Below are 26,398 nucleotides of genomic sequence, written 5' to 3' on the forward strand. Positions count from 1 at the left end.
ATGAAGGACGCATTCTCTGCCGCGCTCGAGTCTGTGGTGAATCAGTACCCCAGGCAAGATACTCTTCTAGTCTTGGGGAATTTCAATGCATCGACTGGCATTGATAGGGATGGTTATGAGAAATGTGTTGGTCCCCATGGGTCTGGAGCTGTGAACCAGCATAGCACAAAGTTCTTTGACTTTGCAAGACGTCATGGACTTAGGGTGGCTGTTTCATGGTTTCAGCACCCACAGCCTCATCGCTGGAATTGGTGTGCCAACGCTGGTGGTGTGGCAAAAGAGATTGATCATGTGCTCGTTGATGGTCGCTGGAAGATGATCCAGAACTACAGAGTCTACCGGAGTGCTCAGTTCTTCAACACTGACCGCAGGCTTGTTGTAGCAACTCTGAAGTTTCAGCTTCAATCCAGGAGAATGGTACCATCCCAGCCAAGGCTGGATGTTGGCAAGCTCAAAAATGAGAGGGTAGCTGAGGAGTTTGCGAACAGGCTGAGTGGGGATTTGGGGGGTCTGGGTGCTTTGGGGGGTCCTGAAGAGTAGTGGAGTGTCTTCAAGACCACCATCCTTGATGTTGCCAGTGGATGTCTTGAAACTCACCGGAGGGTGAAGAAGAATTTTGTCTCTCAAGGGACACTGGACACCATTGACCAGAGTCACAGTGCCAGGCTTAATAGCAGAGCTGAGCTGTTCAGGGAGTTGAGGCGTAAAATTGTACTGCGCTGAGGGTGGATAAGGAGGCCTATGTGTAAGGAATCGGTGAGGGGGTAGTTCATCACCTGTGGTCAAGTGATTCTCATCCTGCTTATAGGGGAATTTGGGCATTGCGTTCCACCAAGCCCGTCCCTCAGTGTACTGCAGTTCAAGTGGAAAGTGATGGTCTCTTGAGAGAGGAGTCTGAAGTGAAGGCCCACTGGGCCAGTTCCTTTGACCGGCTGTACCAGGCTGACCCACCAGCTGTTGAATTCGTTATCAGGAGTGTTACTATCCCTATTGCTGACCCTCCAATCAACTGTGATTCATCTCCCTTTGTGTAAACACAGGCTGCGGTGAACCGGTTGACATGGGGTGAAGCTCCTGGGGTCTGTGGCATCCATGCTGATCTTCTCAAGGCTGGTGGAAATGCTGTACTCATATCATTGCATGCAATTCTGTGCTCTGTCTGGAACACAGGCATCATCCCAACTGACTGGAAGAGGCGCCTTGTTGTCCCTTTGAAAAGAGAAGGGTGATCGCTGGGCTGCAGCAACTACTGAGGAGTGACGCTGCTCTCAGTGCCGGGCAAGGTCTTTGCTCAGATAATTATTGATCGGATTTGCCACCATCTGCTTGAGCACCAGCACCCAGAGCAGTCAGGCTTTACACCAAAGAGGTCAACAGTTGACCATTTCCTTGCTCTTCGGGTCCTCACCAAATGCAGTTGAGAGTTTCGGCAGGGGATGCTTGCAGCCTCTGTTGATCTCTGTAAAGCGTTCAATCTGGTGAATCAGGATGTCCTCTGGAGGATTCTTTGGCTTCGTGTGGTGCCACCAAATCTGATCAATCTGATGTCTGAACTATACTCTGGTACTGAGAGTGCTGTGAGATGTGGTGATACAATCTCTGACTTATTTCTAGTTCTTATTGGAGTTCATCATGGGTGTGGGATTGACTCGGCCTGTCATCCTTCCGAGGTCGGCAAAATGAGTGCCAGCTTGCTGATATCCTGTGTTGAAGTGGCGACCCGTCCAGGATTGTGCCCAATAGCCAAGGAGACTGCTTAGGCAGCACCATCGCTCTGCACAGAGTATGGTTCCAATGGATGAATGGATGGATCATGGGTGTGTTCTGGCCCCCACACTTTTCAGCACTTGTATGGACTTGATTCTTGGGAGGGTGTTGGAGAGATCAAGCTGGGTGTATCGTTTGGGAATGTCAATATCTCTGACTTTGATTTTGCAGATGAAGGAGTCATCTTTGTGGAGACTCTGCATATCCTTTTGGTGGCTCTCGAGGTGCTGAATGAGGAGTTGGAGCTGATGGGATTGCGGGTTTCCTGGGTAAAAACTAAGATCCAGACTTTCAATGACATTTTAGATGCTGCTATCTTGTCTGTGCCTGTTTGTGGCGAGGATGATTAGGTCATGGAGATATTGTCAGTGATATTCATGTCTCCACTGGCTGTAAGGTCAACAGATGTCTGGGTCTGGCCTGTGGAGTCATGGATTTACTGGATAATGGAGTGCGGCACTGCCGGTACCTGTGCAGGAGAACGAAAGTCCGAGTCTTCAGGTCCTTGGTGCTTCGAGTTTTGCTCTATGAATTTGAGATTTGGACTCTGACCCAGGATCTAAGACAGAGACTAATTTCCTTTGGTACCAGGTCTCTTTGGAGAATTATCGCTGATCTGACTTTGTGTCCAATGAGCGGTTGCTTTGAGAAATTCAAATGAGATTTGTTATCTGCATAGTCCATGAGAATCAGCTGTGGCTGTATGAACATGTGGCTCGTTTTCCTGACGCTGATCCTGCTCACCAGATTCAATCAGTGAGTGAGCCTAGTGAGTGGAGGAGGCCAATGGGCTGACCACATGCCCCGTGGTTGCAGCAGGTTGATCAGCATCTCAAGGAGATGAGGTCAGGACAGGCTTTTCCCTGGGGGATGGACAGACGGACGCCATTGGAGTACTGATGGAAAGTGGATACAGCAACGCGCTGCTCCGGCGCATGCTTCCATACCTGACGTGACCTGAATTAATCAATTCATCATTTAATTTTTCAATTAATTTCTTAATTTTCAAAAAGTTACAGATTCGGATGAAGCATTGGTGGATTAGGTATGCTATTAGCCAATTGATTAATAAATTAATTATTTTAAGATTTTTATTTATTTATTTTAGTTACGCAATCAATCAATTATTGTACACTGCTCCCTTCAAATACCCTCTCCACGTGCTGCACGGCAGCATCCTCGGGCGCCTTTAGCACCCAGGCAATGTCGCACGCTGAAGTATTTGTTACTTATTTATTTGGCATGGGAGCGGTGTACCTTGAATGTACCTGTACATGTTGTACAACACTCCTTCCAAATTCAATATCCAGACGTTATATGACGTCATCACCAGGCGCCGAAGAAAGGGAGTACTCAGTTTTTACTTTGTTTCTTTCTTTCTTGTTTGTTTGTCCGGGCGATATCTCAGCCATCCTTTGAGCTAGAAAAGTGAAATTTGGGGACAAAAGTGATCATGTGGTTTGGAAAAAACGATATTTTTTATTTCTTGATTAATTACTTCATTATTATCGATTTATTAATTCCTTATTTATTTTCTTTCTCATCTGGCAATATCTCAGCACCTTTTGAGCAAGGAAGCTGAAATTTGGACACGACAGTGAACAAGTGATTTGGCTGGAAAGCGTGTTTTTGATTAATCAATTAATCGATTAATTATTCATTTTTCGATAAATTACTTAATTTTCAAAAAGTAACAGGTTCAGATGAAACAATGGTGGTTTTAGTATGCTATTTAGCCAATTGATTTAAAAAATAATTATTTTACAATTATTATTTATTTACTTTAATTATGCAATGAATCAATTAATCAATCAATTATTGTACACCGCTTCGTCTCAATTCCATCTACATGTGCTCTATGGCAGCATCGCTGGCGCCAAAGGCACCCTGGCAATGTCCTGTGCTGGAGTATATATGTTATTTATTTATTTATTTAGTTATTTGGCATAGGGGTGGTGTACTTTGAATGTAGCTCTACTTATTTGTTTATCTTCTCAACTGTAAACTATCCCGTTAATGTGTAAATTTATGTTGTTCTCACCCGTATGCTTCTCCTTCTCATCTGATTTTGTATGTTTCTCACCTCTGTTGCCTTCATATACTAGACGTTGTATCCTTCTCACCTGTACATCACTTCAGATATTTTCACTTGAAAGTGGAGAAACTTATTCCCAGCCTTGACCTGGCATCGATGATGGGCCCATATGAGATCAGTGCCCACGTTCTAAAATGTTGCTCAGCTGCTCTTGTTTCACCTCTGTCTGCACTCTTCAGACTATCTTTCTCCTGTTCATTGATCCTCTTATTTGATGTACCCAAATGTAGCCCCACTGCCCCAGTGTCAGTGGGTTGCCTTTTTGCCCTTTTGTCACTTTGCTAATTCACAGGCCAATAATACATACATATATATATATATATATATATATATATATATATATATATATATATATATATATATATATATATATATATATATATTAGCAGAAGCCTGGTGTTGGCGCAGTGGTTCGGGCAGCGGCTTGGGATCCAAAAGGTCCTGAGTTCAAGCCCCGTTGGGCCATTGAATTAATACACCAGGGGGTTGACTCAGCCTGTCATCCTTCCGAGGTCGGCGAAATGAGTACCAGTATACTGGGCCGGTGTATACCCCGGTTAAAATAGGTGTACCATATCCCTGTGTCGTAAGAGGCGACCAGGGTTGTGTCAGGAAGGGCATCCGGCATAAAACATGTGCCAAATCACTATGCGGATGATACGGATGATCCGCTGTGGCGACCCCTAACGGGAGCAGCCGAAAGAAGAAGAAGATATATTAGCAGGGACCCACAGAACAACTGTGCAATGTAAAATGTGAGTTGAAGTCCTCAACCCCCCTCACAAACCCCAAATCATCAACTCACCCTTCCCAAATCCCAAGTTCTCAACCTTCCACTCCCAACACAAAGGCTTCAATCTTCTCCCCACTTCAAGCCTTAAAACCCTCTCACCACCACAACCCCCCAACATGACTCTTCAACCCCACTCCCCAACCACAACTATTCAATACCCCCACCCTCTGCCAAACACAGAAATCGCAATCGAAACAGCATGGCTTCTGCATGCCATGGCCCATCACAGTCGCCTGTCCAATCCTGAGAGATGTGTGGTATCCCCATATCCTGTGGAATTGCAACTCTCAAGTGACCATGGGGGCCATTCAAAATTACATAACGCATTTTTTGCCCAAATCTGACACCCTGTCCACCCTCCTGGAACGTTCCGTAACGCTTCAATAGACAGCCCTAAAATATTATGTAACGCTCGATGAAGAAACGCCCTCCCCATATTTTTTACCTTAATCCTGGGATGCTTTTATCCCATTGTTTCAGTTACTACAAACTGCATTTGAAAAGTAAAGGTGGTACAGTGTACCATCAATAAGACTAAGCAGGAGTAAGAATCCCTGTAAAATTGGACTAATCACTCAGAGTGATGTAATAGTTTCTAAATATGTTCAACTACTTTCATTTACAAATGAGATGAAGTGTCTGTGGAAAAAGCAATGATGGAATACTGTAGTCGTCAAAACTGCACCAACAATATTAATTTTGCAATTTACATTTCATATTTATTTTATACCATTTTATATTGTATAGAATTAGGTGATATAAAAACATGTTTTATTGAAATCGTACAATTTAAATGATTTGAAGATACAAAATCGAACGTCTTCCCAGGAAAGGGACGTCACTTTTTCTTCAGTCACCAGTCCCATGGGAAGATGACATTTAAACAAATCGATTTGCTTTTATCATTAATGTATTGAATCAGTGTATCATTAAATACTTACATCTTTAAATAAAGGGTGCCTGGAACAAAGTTGTCATTGATTAATTTAGCATTACGTATCACACTCCCCCTCCCCCCTGTAGCACTCCGTAACGCTTGGACATACATCCCCAAAATGTGTTACGTAATTTTTGAATGGCCCCTTAGTCGCCTAAATTGTGCCAATAAATGACCCTAAACCAATTATATTCTTCCTGATGCAGATATACACATCGTTAATAGTAAATAATAAGTCACTGCTTTATGTCGAGTCTATTTACATCAATTTGATAGAACGCCATTAACACATCATGGGACAATAGTCGATTTAATTCGTGCTAGTCCGATATAACGTCATTCGAAATTTTTAAGGACAGTGTACCTCCGTTCATCCGATACCTGGGATGCGTATCTTTGTGAATAAACTGTGTAAATAAATGCTTTCGTATCCTTTGCTCTCCATCTCCGTTTAATTATTAGATATGCACATGAGGTCACTTGGTCTCTGACTGATTCGAGGTGCCCTGGTCGCCAGTAGCTTTAGTTATTAATCGTCCATTAAAGGTAAGGTTGGGTTTGGGACGATTGGTGTCTGCACGGAAAATACCCCACGTTCGGCAACCGCTCAAACCACCATTTGGGTGTCGGGTGTGAGGGAGTACCAGCACATCGCTTACCCAACTCAGACGTTCCACCAAAGCACGGTAGTGCTTGCCTCTTCCTCCCTCTAAATCCCACCACTCTCAACATGCACCATTACATTGTGTATTTGTGCAAATACATTTTTTCAATCGTGTTCTATCTTGATTTTTTACTTTTTGTCTCTCATGAAGTTTGTACTAAAGTAAAGGTTAGATTAAGCTTGGGTGAACAAAAAATTTTCCCTGACAAAAATTTTCCCATCCCCCCATTGAAACACCGTGTACATGGGAAATTTGTATCTGAATAATGTTGTTTTGGATAACACCGCAACACATCCCCGACATAAATTGGCAACTTATACACATCATTAAAAGTAAATAATTATGGATGTTTCATTTCACGTCGTGAGATTCTGGGAACTTCTTGGACAAAGACCTTGATAATAACATGGGTTTTTATAGTCCCTGGTGAAGTTGTTTGAGTAAATAGTCAAAAACAGACCGCTGCCTCGATCGGTCCTGAAAAAAATTAAAAACAACAGATTTGAAGCAAAAATATGTCCACTAACAGCTCCGAAGATTACTTTGGCTTTGCATAGCACCAACATGGCAGCTGTATGATTTTTTTCAGGTTGAAGTTGTGGGTGGAGTCAGGCCAACTGTCCAACCAATGGGTGGTAAGAAATGTGCCACACAGATGGACGGAAGAACAAGCATATCATTATTATTATTATTACTAGTATGGGCCCGTAGGGGCGGGCCCATAGGTGCGTGCCCGTAGGTGCGTAAACGACGACTGGATTGGGGCATTTTTTCACCCCCCCCTCTCACCCACCCACCCCCCAACTCTCACCCCCTCTCTCGTTCCAGTACCCTCTATCGTGGGTGAGGCGTGCCAGTATGTGCAGCTTCGTTCCTTCACTCTCGTAAACGACGACTGTATTGGGGCATTTTTTCAATTAGATTGGACCAACCGTATCATAAATGGCCATAACTTGGGAAACACCTGGGAAACATACTCAGGTCCCCAGCGTCAAATGTGACGTCATATCAAACGAAGAAGAATTGTGATGCCCCTCTCTCTCGCCCCCCCTCGCTCCCCCCTCGTCTCGCCCCTCCTCTCTCGCCCCTCTCTCTCGCACCCCTCTCTCGACCCCTCCTCTCTCCCCATCTCTTGAATTGTGACGCACCCTCTCTCTCACCCTCCCTCTCTCCCCCTCCTCTCTCCCCCTCTCTCACCCCCACTCTCATCCCCCTCTCCTGTCCCCCTCTCCCGTCCCCCTCTCCCGTCCCCCTCTCTCGCAGATATTGGTCGACAGATAAATGGCCGTAACTTGGGAACCGCTCATCTGATTAATATCAAACCTCAAAAAGGCACATCCGCGGGTGCCCAGCAATATTCCTGGCAAGTTTCAATCAGATCAGACCGTCAATCGTGCAAAAAAAAAAAACATGAATAAATAAATAAATAAACATTAATTGTGACGTCATTCGTGATGTCATAGCACAGTGTCTTGTCATTGGTCGACAGATAAATGGCCGTAACTTGGGAACCGCTTATCCGATTAATATCAAATCTTGAAAAGGCACATCCGCGGGTCCCCAGCAATATTCCTGGCAAGTTTCAATCAGATCGGACCGTCAATCGTGCAAAATAAAATAAAAATAAAAATAATAAATAAATAAATAAATAAACATTAATTGTGACGTCATTCGTGATGTCATAGCACAGTGTCTTGTCATTGGTCGACAGATAAATGGCCGTAACTTGGGAACCGCTTATCCGATTAATATCAAATCTTGAAAAGGCACATCCGCGGGTCCCCAGCAATATTCCTGGCAAGTTTCAATCAGATCGGACCGTCAATCGTGCAAAATAAAATAAAAATAATAAATAAATAAATAAATAAATAAATAAACATTAATTGTGACGTCATTCGTGATGTCATAGCACAGTGTCTTGTCATTGGTCGACAGATAAATAGCCGTAACTTGGGAGCCGCTTATCCGATTAATATCAAACCTTGAAAAGGCACATCAGCGGGTCCCAGCAATATTCCTGGCAAGTTTCAATCAGATCGGACCGTCAATCATGCAAATAAATTAATAAATAAATAACATTGTGACGTCATTCGTGACGTCATAGCACCGTGTCTTGTCATTGGTCGACAGATAAATGGCCGTAACTTGGGAACCGCTCGTCCGATTGACATCAAACCTCGAAAAGGCACATCTGCGGGGCCCGGCAATATTCCTGGCAAGTTTGAATCAGATCGGACCGTCAATCGTGCAAAAAAATAAATAAATAAATAAACATTGTGACGTCATTCGTGACGTCATAGCACCGTGTCTTGTCATTGGTCGACAGATAAATGGCCGTAACTTGGGAACCGCTCGTCCGATTGACATCAAACCTCGAAAAGGCACATCTGCGGGGCCCGGCAATATTCCTGGCAAGTTTCAATCAGATCGGACTGGCGGTCGTCGAGAAACGGCGGTCGCAGACAAACAGACAAACAGACACACACACACACACACACACACACACACACACACACACACACACACACACACACACACACACACACACACACACACATTGCTGGAATTATAGCTAGATTATTATTATTATTATTATTATTATTATTATTATTATTATTGAGACAGTGTGTATAAACCAGGAGTGTTTTATTTTGGTTGTTTTGGGGCTGGCAGGGTGACCGAGAGGTAGGCATACTCACCTCTAAGCTGTTTAGCCTGGGTTCGAAATCTATAAACTATAAACTGCCATACTGGTATTTCACAGGCAGGGTGATTCATCAATGTGTGTGCCATCCCTCGGATAGACATACAACAGGCATCCTGTCTGGCATTAGTTGGTGAAAGTTAAGGATCCCATGGTGTCCTTCACGAAGACCAGGCGAGCTATCACCGGCACCCTTAACGAATTACAGATTCCTGTCTTAACCTGAGTTCAACGTCAGACCAGGCCAGCAAGTACCTGAAAGACTTTGGCCCCAAGGTCCCCCAGCCAACCCCAAAATAACGTGTGAATAATTGTGGCCATTACAGAAGAAGAACCAAGTAGTGTTATTTTTAACCCATAAAATGATGTCATGTTGTGGTGATGGCATCACAGAATGATCAACATGGACATCCCCAGTTATTTCACTCACATTGCAACCGTGAGCTTGGAGTGCCCATATTGAATCACTCTCAGGTAGGCTGCTAACCTAAGTCTATACATGTTACTCACAGCTTCACTAAATTTAAAGACAATTAAAGTCACAAACGTTAAATTATCCAGCCATAGAACAGCATTATCTTTCTCATCCATTGCCCTTTCTGGTGGTGGTCTATGCTACTGAATGGTAAAGGTCACAAACTTTAACATTCCACATTTCGAAGTAAAGTATCCCAGCTCAAGTTCCATTGCTCACCTTGAACCATGAGACTTGATATTTTCCAGGTGTCACAAGGTCCCCCATCTCTGGACAGGAGAACTCCTTACTCTTGCCTAGCTCGGCCTTTTGATGATAGAGGAGGCTGGGGCTGTAGCAGAGGCCGGTGGCGTTTGGCACCACATGCAGGCGCATTGACACCTTCATGCAGTATGTCGAGTTCCTGTAGGTAAACGCAGGTGAGTTGCTATGTTTCCATCACAAAAAGCTCTGTTTGAATAGGATTTCCTGTAATGTTTTGGTATTGACACAAAGTATGTAGTTATAAATGAACCCATCAACTTTTCAATGATCAACTGGTATGTGCTCAAAGAGAGTTGAATATAATCAGATGAGAAAATGAGCATAAAAATCAATTTCCTGCTATTCACACTGAAGCCACGCAAAGCTTTTTTATACTATATACTATAGACAGACAGAACCTTGGATATATATACACAGCCTGGGAGAGAACAGATACGAGCAAGCCAGCCGTATCTGAAGCCTAATGTTGCGTGTGCAGGGATGCAGCGGAGGGACTAAGGCAAGTCAGAGGAACGTTATAAATGGAACATTTGCCGAGAATTGCTCTCGCTGCTACGATTGTGCCGTTAGGGAGGGCGGCATGCCGTGAACAGTGCGTAGGGTATGCATTTCTACGTCTGTTAGAATGAGAAATAAAGGGTTTCAAACTGAAAAAAAATGTTTTTTACAAAACTGTGAAGTTTTCAAGAAAAAGGTTTGACATCTGTTCTGCGACAATGTACAACATGTGGTAGTAAGTCTACTCATGCATGGCCACTGAACCCACCCACGCACCCACATCCCTCCTCTCATCTCCCCCACCCGCCCCCACCCAACCAGAGCACTCCCCACTTACACCTTTCAACTTTTCTCACATCGACCATTTCATTCCGAGAGATGTGGAGCAGTAGTCGTAGCACTGTCATGAGCGAATGCATATCGGATGGGAATGAATCATAAATTCAGCCATTTGGTCGCTCCACTGTTGCTGTACCCCTGCATATCAGAGCAAAAATTTGGACTGTGGCTACAGTGCTGGTGATGATTCGTCTACTCTTCAACAAAAGCCACCATGGGTCATTAGCATCCACCAGCTGCTACTCGATGGGTTCCCAGCTTAACACCCATCCTAAGGACATTCTACAGTCAGGTCGAGAATTGAACCCACACTCAAGTGGTGCACTGGACTCTTAACTCAACAGCTAAGAGGCAAGTGCACTTCCTCTGTGCCATCGCGTTGAGCAGTTCTAGCATGAAATCAAGAGTCCAAAGTTCAATATGACCGATAGTCATTTGGCAACAAGACGAGCGGAGTCATTCGGTTGTTACTTAGTCTTGCAGGACTGACTTCTTGTTGTAATTGTTACCTGGTAATCTAGTAAATAAGTTTGTGAGATTATGGTTCCAGCACTATAACTTGCCTGCTGGGTCTTCCGCCCGAGCACCTGAGCTCAAAGATATAGATGATCATCAGAAAACTTCAACATTCGAAACCTCATTAAGCTCATTCATAAAGAAGCCTTCTTGACTTGTTTTCTCACATCCTGGCTTGTTTATATTTTGTGCTTCTTCCCTGAAGAAAATCATCAGAAGTGTCATGTATGAACTATGTTCTTGTTCTGCAATTACAGAAATCTTTAATCGTCACTCAGTTGGATGCCTCAGAACACCAACAACCATGCCACTGCAAAAAAAAATTAAAAAACCTTTTTAGACACCTGGTTCTTACCCAATTAGAAAACTTGTGATTCATGTCACTGCTGCATAACTGTGGACCCCAAGGGCACAAACAATTAAAGCTAAATGAAACCTTCATAATCGGTGTTTTCCTTTTGAGAGCAGCCTCAAACTTTAGACAATTTTCCAGTGTTTAAGCAATCAGAGATTTTCAGTAATAATTCAGCTGCCTCTTTCCAAGTGCCCAGCAAAAATAATCCTGACTTCAAGCTACCCCAAACATAAAATGGTCGGTCACACTTAATTCCCTCTTCGATGCAAAAGCTTCTCCTGCAGGCAAGGTCACTGTCTCACCAAAGCAATCCTCTTATGATTAACTCAGATGCAACAGAGCTTCCACCGACCTTTGAGTGTTCTCTCCAATAGGAAGAACAAACGATGCCTTGTCTTCTATGTTTCTTCTTGTATATGATGACGTCACAAGAGAACAATTGTTTCTACAGTTGGGTAATTTCATGTAATTCCAACATGGCAAAACACAGGAGAAGAGAAGAGAAAATGCAAACTTTAAAACTGTAGATTGCCCACCTGAGCACACACGTATACAAGCCCGAGTCGGAGACGTGTGCTGGACGAAACCACAAGCTATCTCCGCTCCTCCAGCGATCTATTGGCTCCTCGGCTTCACCAGGCGCATGGCTCTTGTACCACATGAAGCTGAGGCCTGAAGCCTGCGACTGCGAGTAGTTGCTGCGGATGATTCCATGGAAAAGCGCACAGCGTACATTGACTGGTTCACCTGCCAGTGACTGGTACTCTTTGATGTCCACGGACCAATCGGTGCAATGATCTGGATTCACAGGTCAGAGGGGTGAGGACATAAAGAGGGGTTGAAATTCTGTAAGTGGTGGGGAAGGTGGCATGAAGAATGATAATGGAGTGAAAATAAAAAAAATTAATAGGGATATTGAAGAAGCAAGGCAATACTAAAGGTAAAAGAAGACTCCGATTGTGGAAGAATATAAGCACACAGGATAATAACTCCAGCCTCACGTCTCAACAATATTCCCTTCTTCTTCTGCTTGGGTATGGCAGCTTGGCTGCTGGGTCGCTATTATTTTGTTGGGGCTTGACTATGGTGCTGATGCTGTGCCCCTATACCAGCACACTGGAACTCATTTCACCGACCTCAGAAAAGGATGACAGGCTGAGTGAACCCCACCTGGTGTAAATTCAGCGGCCGACGGGGCTCAAACTCAGGACTCTAAAATCCCAAACTGGCCATGCTAACCGCTAAGACAACACCATGCTTAATAATCTTCCCTCAATGGGAAAAGGCCATCAATACAAAGTCCTACAGAGGATTGCTCCTTGAGTGTATGGATGAATGAAGATCGTTTAATAATACACACAAGCAGGGAGGAGGAGGCCCACAAAACATTGGCAGTAGTTTTCACCGTCCCCCCCCTGTCCCCCACAACTAAATCCCAAGTACTCAACCCTCCCCACACCCAAACCCAAATCCTCAACACCCCTCCTAACCCCAAGTCCTCAACCTCCATCCCCACCCCCATCCCACAATCCCAGATCGTCAAACCCCTCCCCACCCTGTCTCCAATGCCTCCCCACTCCAAGTCTTCAATACCTCTCCTCACCCAAATTTCTCAATCTCCCCACCCCCACCACCCAGTCTTCAACCCCCCAACCCAAAGTCCTCAAACCACTCCCCAAAGCCTCAACCCCTTTTACAAACTCTCTGTCCTCCCCCCATTCCACAACAACTCCCCATCTCCCCCTCCCCTTTCTTCTTCGCATCCTCAACTCCTCCCCAAAACCCCAAGTCCTCAACTCCTCCCCTTCCAAACCCCAAGTCCTCAACCCCTCTCCAAACCCCAAGTCCTCAACCCCTCTCCAAACCCCAAGTCCTCAACACCCCAAATCCCAGCTCCAAGTCTTCAACCCCCTCTCAAACCCCAGGTCCTCAAACCCCCTCTCAAACCCCAAGTCCTCAACCCCCTCCAAACCCCAAGTCCTCAACATCCCCTCCAAACCCCAAGTCCTCAACCCCCTCCAAACCCCAAGTCCTCAACCCCCTCCAAACCCCAAGTCCTCAGCACCCCCAATCCCAGCTCCAAGTCTTCAACCCCCTTTCAAACCCCAAGTCCTCAACCCCCTCCAAACCCCAAGTCCTCAACCCCCTCCAAACCCCAAGTCCTCAACACCCCCAATCCCAGCTCCAAGTCTTCAACCCCTCCCCCCTCTCAAACCCCAAGTCCTCAACCCCACTCCAAACCCAAAATCCTCAACCCCCCTCCCAACCCCAAGTCATCAACCCCCTCCCATCACCTCAACCTCCATCTCCCAACTCGCTGCCCACCCAGCTTTCTGTGTTTCCCTCCCCCTTCCCGTTCTTAATACCATTCCTGTCCCGTTCGCTAACAACAACATTAAAATTAAATAACAACGAAACAATGGTGAATACACAATCTCATGAGATTCCACTATCTTGCGATTATTCAGGCCTCAGTCACATTTGGCTCGGTGGCCGTAGGGTCTACAAAATCTGCGGCCACTAGCAATTATAGGGCGGCCGCAGTATTTCCACGGTCACACAATGTAGCAGTCACATATGTTTTTATTTTTCGGGGAGCAGCACAGTGTATTTAGAAATTGTGGAGACCGCCAACGTGGGGGTGCCGTACGGTCTTTGATTTGATGTCACACGGTGACCTTAGGGCGTCCCTGCGGCGGCCATAGAATTTTCAAGGAAGCCTCAAGGTGCCCGCAAGGCGACCGCAGGGGGGCCCTAAGGCGAACATGCAGCCAGACGGACGGTAACGAGTGGGTATATTTATATATACATATGTATGTATATATATATATATATATATATTTTATATATATATATATATATATATATATATATATATATATATATATATATATATATATATATATATATATATATATATATATATATATATATATATATATATATATATATATATATATATATATATATGAATATACCAGTTCGGAGTACAGTGGTGCCCCCAGAATCCGAATTTAATTCGTTCCAGGAGGCTGTTCGGATTGCAAAAAGTTTGGATTCTAAAACTATTTTCCCAATAAGAAATAATGGAAAGTGAATTAATCCGTTCGTGGACCCAAAGAAAACCCACTTTCAAGACACTTTAAACTGAAATTCCCCATGTTTAAGGTAAAATAAGATGAGTAAATGACCTTCGGTGGCGGTGTATTGTATGTAAACTGGTACAATCACCACATCCAAAGGTCCACACAGGCTCGAGCTCCGGCCTGGGATCCGATCGCTCGCGCACTCTGCGAGAGCACTGCCCCCAGGGCAGCTCATCAGAAATGATGCCCCCAGAACCACAATCACTTTCATCAAACGCATCGGGCTGAGGTAATCATGGATATTCCAAATTACAACCGGTTTTTCTGTGAAATTAAGTCCTTGCCCGACAGTCCGTCACACCACGTGATCGGATTGCTTTTTTGTTATTAATTAAAACACAAGACGAGTAAAAAAAAAAAAACAGCACAAACCAGGGTGAAAACACGAGCTAAAGTATCGATCGACACACGAGAGATGCTTTCACGAGGACTTCCACCGACGAACTGAATGAACAAAGCGTGAAGATGCGGCTCGAATAGGTGGGGGAGACGCGTGAACAAACATGAACACTACGTTGTGTTCGGTTTTTGAAAATGTGTTCGGTTTTTAGGGCAAAATTTTCTCGAAAAAATTGTTCGGATTCCAATTTGTTCAAACAATGGGGCGTTCGGATTCTGGGGGCACCACGTATAGGGAAACACCTATACTCCGATCTCTAGCGGTAGCGCACGGTGGACGCACGGTCGACGCAGACTGCCACGGAGACCGTACGTAGGACGCACGGCGGGCATAGGGGAACCATGCGTCAACCCTGCGTTGCCCGCAGGTAGTCACAGCAAGGCCACCGTACGTTGAACACAGGGATGCCTTAGGACTACCCTTGGCGACCGTGGAAATAGTGCGGCTGTCGTAATTTTTTGGGGGGTTGGCAAAATTCATTTTTCATTGATAAGAGCTTACGGCAGCTGCACGGATAACGCAAGCCCACCGTATGCCCTGCATGCAGTCGACATGGAACACATCTACATCACAGCTTGGCTTGTCGAATTGCTACGGCCAACGTAGAAATGAAAAAAAGTTATAACTCCGCTCTATAATTCCACGGCGACCCCTACGGCCTGTAAAAGATAGCCATACGGGGTAGGGCCACCCTGAGGCCACCTCAGAAACTCTGCGGCCGTCGCACGTTTGTCAATTCGGGGGGGGGGGGTACGGCTGCCGTATCCTCGCCGTAGAGCAAATGTGACTTAGGCCTCAGTAAAATAGTGGATAAATGAAAAATGATTTAAAAAACAAAACATGTAAGGTCATTCATTCTTCATGGAAAAAGCAATATACAACCGTAACGCCTCGGACAAAGAGAATTCGAATGATATGGGTTTTATGGTATTTGTTCGAGACATTAAAGAGAAAAATCAACGGAAACACAGAAACGAACAAATAGAATAAGCTTATCTATCATAAAATGCAAAGTGTGTTGTCTGTCCGTGTATTTGTGCGTTCGGCTGTCTCCCGTTTCCGACACTGCTTTTGAAAAGCTCCGCATGAGGACAAAGCTCGACATTGCACAAGAAGAAATGCACGATATCAATCAAACGAGATACATATTAAACGGATGGAATACAACATGGAATCAAAGTTTGTTTATTAAGAGTACGTGAAGGAGATGACCTGGACTGACATGATGGCCTCGAGGTGTGCACACTCCCCTCTGAGCTGTCTAGCTTGGGTTTGAATCTTGGCCGAGTTATAAACCTTCACCCTGGTGTTTCACAGACTGGGTGAATCATCAATGTGCATGCCAGTCATCGGATGGACATTAAACGTGACGTCCCGTCTATCGAAATTAGTAGGAGAATGTTAAAGAGCCCTACGATGTCCTTCGCTGAGAGTCTAGGACATAAGGTGCGCTGTCGCCGGCACTGTGGCCAAATTACAAATTCCTGGCCAAACTACTGCTGAGAAGGCAAAGACAAACCACCCAGTATAACCCTTGCTCAGGAAGCTCCTTTTGGAGCACCATTGCTCTGTGACAGAGTATGCTCAACATTTAAAATGGATAGAGCATGGACATATAGGGGGGAGGGAGGGGAGAGGAGGAAGAGGGGGGAGGGAGGGGGAGGAGGAAGAGGAGGGAGGGAGGAGGAGGAGGAAGAGGAGTGAGGGAGGAGGAAGAGGGGGAGGGAGGAGGAAGAGGGGGAGGAAGAGGGGGAGGGGGAGAGAGAGGAGGGGAGGGGAGAGAGAGGAGGGGGAGGGGAGAGAGAGGGAAAGGATGGGAGTAGGGAGAGGAGGAAGAGGGGAGGGTGAGAGAGAGGGGAAGGGGAGAGGAAAGGGGTTGAGGGGAGGGTGATAGAGAGAGGAAGGGGAGGGAGAAGGGGTAGAGGGGAGGGTGAGAGAGGGGGAAGGGTAGGGGAGTGGGGGTGAATAGAGGGAAGTGGGAGTGGGGAGGGGAAGAAAGGGAAGTGGGAATGGGGGAGAAGGAAATGGGAGAAGGGGGGAAGAGAGGGAAGTGGAAGTGGGGGGGGGAGAGAGGAAAGTGCAAGTGGGAGTGGGATTGGGGGGGAGAGGGAAGTGGAAGTGGGGGGGAGAGGGAAGTGGAAGTGGGGGGGAGAGGGAAGTGGAAGTGGGGGGAGAGGGAAGTGGAAGTGTGAGTGGGGGGGGGGAAAGAGAGGGAATTCGGAGTGGGGAGAGGGAAGTGGGAGTGGGAGGGAAGAGAGGGAAGTGGGAGTGGGTGGTGGGGGAGAGAGGGAAGTTGGAATGGGGATAGGGAAGTGGGAGTAGGGGGGAGAGGGAAGTGGGAGTGAGGGGAAGGGAGGGAAGTGGAAGTGGGGGTGGAGAGGGAAGTGGGAGGGGTGGAGAGGGAAGTGGGAGGGGGAAGAGAGGGAAGTGGGAGCGGGGGGACGAGAGGGAAGTGGGAGTGGGGGGAGAGGGAAGTGGGAGTGAGGGGGGAGAGAGGGAAGTGAGAGTCGGGCGAGAGAGGGAAGTGGTAGTGGGGGGTGATGAGGAAAGTGGGAGTGGGGGGAGAGGAAAGTGGGAGTGGGGGTGGGGAAGAGAGGGAAGTGGTAGTGGGGGGTGAGAGAGGAAAGTGGGAGTGGGGGGGAGAGGGAAGTGGGAGTGGGGGTGGGGAAGAGAGGGAAGTGGGAGTGGAGGGGGAGAGAGGGAAGTGGGAGTGGGGGGATGGAAGTGGGATTGGGTGGGAAGAGAGGGAAGTGGGAGTGGGGAAGGGGGGAGAGAGGGAGAGAAAGGGGAGGGAGAAGGAGAAGGTAGCAGGATGGGGTAGGTAAACGGGGGTGGGTGGGGGGGTGGTTGGAAGACATTTCCTTCTCTATCAATCCTGTCCACCCCATTTTTTTCATCCCATTGTTTATCCAAGTCTCTCCCTATTATGGCCTTTAACTCTGCTGTAGGTGTCCCTCTTTACTATTCCTTTTGTCCTGTTATGTGTTAATCCGTTTAATGTTTCAGAATAGCTCTTCCACGAGCCTTGATTCTGTGTACAAAAAACTGTCATAGGTTAGCAACCATTGTGCAGGATTCATGGGTCGAATGGTCTCTTTCTGTGTTGAAGTTCCTTGGAAGGGAAATCATCTATTATGTGTTGTGAACAGTGCTGTTTGTTCATGTGTTCATCTATCTCTTGTTTATGGTGGCTTTTTCCCACACTGCGTTCGAAAAGCTCAACATTCAATTTTAAAATGACAGGAGAATAGGCACGAGTAATGTTGATGCCAAACTTTATTTTGCAACCAGAATATTTCGCACTCTTTTTAGACAAATTTAACCTCTGCCGCCTGATGTTGAACCACCATTTTGCGGTGGGCAGTATAAGTAGCTCAGAGATTTGGTCCTGAGTGAGAATCAAGGGTGCAACACAATTAACTTTTTTAAGTCCATGACATATTTAAATTGAGAGATAAACTTAAACTTTCCCTGTCGCTGGGGACGGATACTCTTCCGAGTTATTACATAAAATATCACAACATAAAATGATGAATAATACCTCATGGTCACGCGAATTAAGGTATATCAGCATATTGGTGCCGGACAATGTTTTCACCTGTACCTGGTACTTTAAATTCAAATAGTCACGATGTTAACGATAGATGGCAAACGAAAGATGGACAAATCGGCCTGAGAATATGCAGATAAAACACATAAAGGACTTGTTTAAAAATCCAACATAAATAAATGAAAACTAAATAAATAAATAAAAATGAAAAAAAATGCAGGTGAGCAACCTGAGACAATGGGGAATCACCGTAATTTTGTGTGCCGACGGACATCAAAGCCGACACACCAGGAAAAAATCACAGAACCGTCGGAAAGCATCCGTAAATGAAAATATTAGTAGATGAAAAAAAATAAAGAAAAGAAAAATCAAAGGCGGGTGAGCAACCCGAGACAATGGGGAAGCAGAGTTTGTGTGCTTGCACAATGTGTAAACATACTCCACTAATATATATATATATATATATATATATATATATATATATATATATATATATATATATATATATATATATATATATATATATATATATATATATATATTTATTTTGTTAATGTTAATGTTACTATTTTGTTTTTTATGACAATAAAAGTTTTGTGTCATCATAATTTGCATTTTTCCTCTAGTATGTTAATAAGATAAATTTATCAGGTTCTGCAGGGGGTAACAGGACTTTGTAAACATGCTGTAGATTATTGGCTAAGCAACATTGTAAATGTGTTACCGTAGGAGTGGAATTAGATGTTATTCGTCAAATGGATGCTTTTGAATGTGCCGTTGATGTTTCTGGGTTTAGTTTGACCCCGATCTATAAATATGGTACCGTTCAGGAACAAGATGTACCCCTAACTTTGACTGCTTCCAGAAGATGTTTATTTGTATTTTAATGTCAGGTAATTATTTTGTATTTATTCATCCGTATGTGTACTCGAATATAACTGTCATTAATCAAAAAGGCTTCTGCACTATACTGTGATGAAAAAAAAAATCGAAAAAAGACAACTTTTTTTTATGCCGAAAATGCTCCTTGGAACTCACTGATAAACCTCCCAGAGTTTGACAAAGATCCATCTCTGAGAAAAATGACAACACAGACACATAGACAAACGGCTCTCTTTTTGTGTGGAAGATAGTTCATGGTAATGTCAAAAACCTGCCTCTCATCTGGCTCACCTCTCATCATTAGTCAACACAATGTGATGTAAATTATGACATCATTGCCACATGCCACCAGCGATGTCATCACATCAAATTGGATTGGCCAGCCAATGACATATTTTGGGTTATGCGAGTAAGGCATCATGCTTCACTCTCCCAAATAACACACCGAGGTTGACCCAATGAAATTTGTCCATCAGACCAACGTTGGCACAACATCGGATGGATTTTACACTAACGTTGGACCGACTTTGGAAATCCACTTGCAGCCATTCCAAATTTTGGTGATCTATTGCCAAAATCAACCGAATCCATCCATTGGGACCATACTCTGTACAGAGCGTCGGTGCTGCCAAAGCAGTCTCCTTGGTTATTGGGCACAATCCTGGACGGGTTTCAACTCCAATGCAGAATACTCAAATGGCTTAATCATCCCAGCAAGCTGGTACTCATTTTGCCAACCTCAGAAGGATGACAGGCTGAGTCAACCCCACCTGGTATTAATTCAACAGCAAGCAGGATTTGAACTCAGGACACTAGGATCCCAAGCCCACCACCCTAACCATTAAGCCAACTGACATGTCAGCGCAATGTCAGTGTGCTATCTGGGTTGCATCCGAATACACTTCATGGTACATTTACTCGTACAGTATACAGGCAAATGATAATTTTGTACGTGCATGATGTTGGATCACAAGAATTAGTAGCTCTCTGAATGGAGTCACATTCAGGAAAAGGTCGGGAACCCCTGATAATATAGTCCTTGACGCAATGAGTATGTAAACGTCACAAAGCAATAGACTTAAACATATTTGCTTAGCTTTGGCTTACCAAACTTCAGGCATTTGCTAGTTACGTGATTCTAGGTCACCATGCCTTCATTCTCCAGCAATAAACGTCACACAAAACTGGCCTGCCGGATTTAAACTACCAGCCCTGTTAGCCAGGCAGTTCATCACGCGGAGTCAAAACGGTACAAACTGCAAACGTGTGAGCCCTTGAAGCAAGTCTCAACCAACGTTTCCTGCTCTGCGGCACAATGATCGCAAAAATGTTCATTTGCTGACCTCGTCTACAGCTAATCCAAGGCCTGCTTGTCCAAACTGAACTCGGCGTAGAAAAGGGAACAGAAACATGCACGAAGGAAAATACATTCCAGTCAAAATTAGGTGCCACCATGAGTTGACTGGCATTAAATTTCATTCGGGGTAGTTTACCAAATCCTCTATTCATTGAGAACACCTTTCAGAGCAGAAGGAAAGGTTTCAAATCATTAGGCCTAAACATGCAAGCAGAGGAAACATCTTCCCATCGGAATAGGAAGTATCGATGGATTACACTAATCCGAACATCTCCAGACATCATGTTCTATCAAAGCTCTTTGAGTCTATTCAGAGATTATATGCTGCCATTAGGGGGTTAGGGTTAGATGTAGTTAAAATAAATAAATAAAAGATATTCAGAGGGCAGATACAATGGAATGCCGCAGATGGTTGGGTCGACAGGACAGGTTAAGAACATCGGTTTTTGTGGAAATCTCTGGATGGTTTCGACACCCGAGTGTGTCAGGATATTAGTTTATGTTATTCTTTCCACGTACAAAAGGCATGGCTGCCTGTCATGCCACCGTTTGTTGTTAACTGTCATCACTTGGCTTGATGCATGTACTTCCTTCCCTGTGAAGTATATGTAATGTAAAGTATAGGTAATGTGAAATGACTTGCGTGCCATGGTTTGCTCCATGCATCACCAACTGTGTAAGAGTGCAAGGATAGATGTACGACCTGAGGGACTTTTGAGACAAAAGCCAGCTTTTCTTTGTAATGAATTTCCTTGTTCGGTAACACCAGGCATGTACGACAACTGGAAAATGAAGCCAGATTTTTTTTTTTTTGTATATCGAGTTGAGGCTCATTGAAGAGCCAGAACACAGGATGGATCAGGATGCAATGGAACAAAAAGAACAGCAGAAAGAGAGGGGGAAATGACAACAGCAGGGTTTGAGGGAGAAAATAAATGGAGATGGACCAACAAGGAGTGCAGGTAAGAATGAGGTGTCAGGCAAGATGCAGGGGTGGACAACATGGATACAGGAGCAGACTCTCTGGAAAGAAAAGTTGGGAAAAAACTGGGGGGGGGGGAGGGAGTGATTTAACCGGGGGGGGGGAGGGGGAGAAAATATCATGGTTTTGGATGGGAGGTGGGGATAGAGATCTTTAGATATCTCTGAGATGGTAGTGATCAGCTGTCTTGAAGACCTGGAGGAAAGAATGGGATTGAAGAGAATGTGGAAGTTTGTTCCACATATGGGAAGAAAATAGGGACGAATGAGCAGTGATCCTGGATGTTGGAAGCTTCACCAGAAGAGGGTTGATGGTGGACAGCATGCACACTACAAGAACATGGGGGATGGGAGAGGAGAGGAACAAAGCACAGAAACAGCAGAGGATGCAGGAGGTGGGAGAAGACAGAGACCACCGACCTGTCTGCTATATTGTTGTGTGAGTAGGGGTGGGGGGGAGGGGGTGAGTCAATAATATCTTAGAAGAGATAGAAATGTAGAGCAGTATGGTCCATGTACAAGTAGTCAGCACATCTCAATGTGATTAAGTAGGGGAAAGTAGTTTCCTTGCACCGTGAGTTGTATTGCACCATTGCACCATTTCCTTGGAAAGTAGCTGCTTGCAGCCTATGTTGATCTCTGTAAAGCGTTCGATTCAGTGAATCGGGATGTCCTCTGGAGGATTCTTGGTCTTTGTGGGGTGCCACCAAAACTGATCGATCTGATGTCTGAACTCTACTTTGGTACTGAGAGTGCTGTGAAGTGTGGTGGTACCATCTCTGACTTATTTCCAGTTGTTACTGGAGTTCGTCAGGGATGTGTACTTGCCCCCACACTTTTCAGCACTTGTATGGACTGGATTCTAGGGAGGATGTCGGAGAGATCAAGTTGCGGTGCGTCATTTGGGAATGTCAAGATCTCGGACCTTGACTTTGCAGATGATGCAGTCATCTTTGCGGAGACTTTAGACATCCTCTTGGGGGCCCTCGAGGTGCTGAATGAGGAGTCGGAGCCGTTGGGATTACGGGTTTCTTGGGTCAAAACTAAGATCCAGGCTTTCGGTGACATCTTGGATGCTGCTGTCCTGTCTGTGTCTGTTTGTGGTGAGGATGTTGAGGTCGTGGAGAGATTCACTTACCTTGGCAGTGATATTCATGTCTCTGCTGGCTGCGAGTCAGAGGTCAATAGACGTCTGGGTCGGGCCTGGGGAGTCATGGATTCACTGGATCATGGGGTGTGGCGCTGCCGGTACCTGTGCGGGAGGACGAAAGTCCGAGTCTTCAGGTGTTTGGTACTTCCAGTCTTGCTCTATGGGTGCGAGACTTGGACTCTGACCAAGGATCTGAGACGGAGACTCAATTCCTTTGGTACCAGGTCTCTTCGGAGAATCCTTGGCTATCGCTGGTCGGATTTTGTGTCCAACGAGTGGTTGCTGAGAGAGACTCGGATGAGATTTGTTACCTGCATAGTCCGTGAGCGTCAGTTGCGGCTGTATGGACATGTGGCTCGTTTTCCTGACTCTGATCCTGCTCACCAGATTCTCTCAGCGAGGGAGTCTCATGAGTGGAGGAGGCCAGTGGGTCGACCACGTGCCTCATGGTTGCAACAGGTTGACCATCATCTCAAGGAGATGGGGATGGGCCTGGCATCTGCCTGGGGGATGGCCAGACGGAGGCCCCTGGAGTACCGGCGGAAAGTGGACGCAGCGACGTGCTGTTCTGGCACATGCTCCCATACCTGACCTGACCTGACTGAAAGTAGTTTCAGAATTGTCTGTTTAAATGTGAACTATGTGGAGGGTGGTGCATTATAATAAATACTCAGGGATGAGGTTCAGACAATTGTATGTATAACCTCTTGTATGTCCCACCTGATGAGGGACTGGGTGTGGTCGAACAGAATGACAGCTCTGTTGAGAAGGGCTGCGCTGTCTGGACAGCGAGGAGAGGAGTTTGTCATTGCCTACCGAGGGGTGGAGTTACGAGCGCCTCCGGAGGGCAGAGTTTTCGTTGCTCCGAGAGGGCTTAGTTTGAGCAAGTAGGATCTATCCTGACAGCTCGGAGGGTGAGAGTCGTCCCTGGGAAGAATTGAGTTGGATATGAAGCGAGGGGAGAGAAAGTGAACCAGGGACAAAGAACGGTTGCTCTGTCCATGCTGCCTGCCAGCCGGCCTTCTCTTGGTCCTGCTCTTGCAGTGGCCCTGTTTCGTCATTCCTGCTTTTCCCTGTTCGTCGCCCTGCCCATGTGCTTCATCGTTCCTGCATTTCCTCGTTTGTGGTCCTGCCTGAGTGTTTTGTCGCCTTCTAATCGCCTCCTCATCCACCAGCAGAACTCAGGCCTCATCCAGTTCTTGTTCCCTTTCCCCGTATGTGAACAAGTCTAGTGTGTGGCGCCTTAGGTTTTATTGTCATTGTATATAATCAGTTATCAATACCATGTTCCCCCTTTCTTCCCTTTCCCAACCCGCTGTCATACTCCTCCATCATGATTCCACCATCCTCTGGTTCTTTTTAATTTACTTGTTTCGGGAAATAAACCCATTGGTATTAAAATAGTTAAGGGCCTCTTGTGCTTCTTGCGATTCCCCCGCACACAAGGCCGCTATTAATTGACGTGTCCAAGGGAGTAACAGCCAGTTCGGTCCATCTGTCCAGCATCAGTGTTAATCGGCGTGGACACACAATCTATCTATAATTCCAGCAATGTGTGTGCGTGTGTGTGTGTGTGTGTGTGACTGCTGTTTCTCAACAACCACTGGTCCGATCTAATTGAAACTTGCCAGGTATATTGCTGGGGACCTGAGTATGTGCATTTTCAAGGTTTGATATTAATCAGACAAGTGCTTCCCAAGTTATGGCCATTTATTTACCAACCAATGACAAGACACGTTGCTGCGTAGGCATGGCTGACGGGGAAGAGATCCTCAGCCGCATTCCCCATTACGGGTTACAATGTACGGACTTCCGGATAGTGATGACTTACTGTTGGATGCTCTTAGAGCACCCTTATTCTGGACATTTCCATCTGTCTGTCTGTCTGCGAAACTTTGGTCAAGCCTCGGGGCTAAAGCACTCAACCGATTCCAATTAAATTTGGTAGGTAGGACCAATATTTCTGGGAATCGTATGCTTTCGAATATGGGACCCCGGGCCCTAGCAACAGCATAGCAACGGCTCTTTAAACTGGTCAAAAAATCGAAAAAAAATCGAAAAATTGAAGCTTAGAGTTCTGTGCGCAATCTATCTAGCTCCCTTCATGCCAATTTGCAGCCCTTACAAAAAAATATTTGGAGGAGGAGATAGGTTTTGGGCGAGTACATGTCGAACATTTCAGAAACGGTTAATTGTGAATATCTCTAAGAGAAAGAGTCTAATTTTGATGAAACTTGGGTGAAATGTGTACAATGTGGCTGGCATGTACACAAAAATGAATGGGTGTTATGCACACCTCCGTTGCTTAGCAACAGCTAAAATACTTTATCGTACATCGTACACTTATTGTGGACTGTACAAAAAAATCAATACCTCCGAAACTGGACCTCCGAGGGACCTGTTTTTTTTTGTGCCCAAGGAGAATGTCTTACAGCATCATATAAAAAAATAAAATATTTAGCGAATAGATAAATGGAATTACCAGGGCTGCCATTTGTTGGACTCTCTTTGGAAACATGCCTGAAATTTCACAAGGCAGGTTTCTGGGCGCAAACTAAGAGGGCTGTGATAATCATATTTATTGTGCTAAATTGATTGATAGCATGTACATGAATATCGGCTAGTCGCGTCGGCCAGCTTTCCATCTAGAGCGAGCAGCCATGTCGTCTACCGGCTTGTATTCGAATAATTTCTCGATTTCTTATGCGCATTTATAGATAAACACAATGCCCCAATCCAGTCATCGTTTACGAGAGTGAAGGAACGGCCTGTGTGGTTGTTTGAAAGTTTATTTTATTTATTTTTTTTTTTGCACATATGGCCACGCACGTACGGACACGCGAGAGTGAAGGAACGGCCTGTGTGGTTGTTGTTTCGGGCACGCGGTTTGAAAGTTTGTTTTTTTTTGCACGTACAGCCACACACGTACGGGCACGCACTAGTATATTATAATTACTGATGTCATAATACAACAACTATTTCACAAAACAAAGCAAATGTGTTTTCAAGCAACATTCAAGCGCAACGTGCGGAGGGAAATCGTCAACGTACTCTCCACTCTCGACATATGAACAGCAACATGTTACATGCACTCCTGCTTTCTTTACACGGTGATAGCCTGAGGGCACAGAAGGCATAAATCACAGGTGACTTAGGTTCAAAGTTTGAAACACAAATGGCATTTTCCAGTCAATTTTATGACTCAAAACACTTGATTATAAATTCGAAAATGCGAAAAATAGATGAGGGCATCGATAAAGCTTACAAGGTGAGAGATGTTTTACCTCTGCAGTGAAAAAAAAATGGAAGGAAAACTGGTTTTATAAAATAAATTTAATCAGGTGCTGTATTTGGTAAACTGTTTGCTACCTAGGCCTGTTAAACCTAGGCCGACTATCGGTTATCAGGATATGGATAGGCAAGAGGTAGAGTACTCGCTTTTGAGCTGTCTAGTACGGGTCCGATTCCCGACCTGAATATAAGCTGTCACCCCTATTGGTGCTTCGCAGGCCGGAGTTTCATGA

The 26,398-nt window shown here is 45.2% G+C and overlaps 1 protein-coding gene across 2 annotated transcripts in view; it reads right to left on the reverse strand.

Annotated features, from left to right (window-relative positions):
* LOC147008698 (interleukin-1 receptor accessory protein-like 1) overlaps positions 1-26,398 on the reverse strand; it is a 724,240-nt gene that overhangs the window by 425,865 nt on the left and 271,977 nt on the right. For both annotated transcript variants that reach the window (XM_085864160.1, XM_085864161.1), the window contains 2 exons: positions 11,945-12,206; positions 9,656-9,839 (listed from right to left, as the gene is read on the reverse strand). In XM_085864160.1, the coding sequence (XP_085720286.1) occupies positions 9,656-9,839; positions 11,945-12,206 (446 nt within the window). The remainder of the gene's footprint in view (positions 1-9,655; positions 9,840-11,944; positions 12,207-26,398) is intronic.

The sequence above is a fragment of the Eptatretus burgeri genome, chromosome 18 (assembly GCF_056783735.1).
Source record: "Eptatretus burgeri isolate ZD-2024b chromosome 18, Ebu_testis_v1, whole genome shotgun sequence".
In the NCBI taxonomy this organism is placed as follows: domain Eukaryota; kingdom Metazoa; phylum Chordata; class Myxini; order Myxiniformes; family Myxinidae; genus Eptatretus; species Eptatretus burgeri.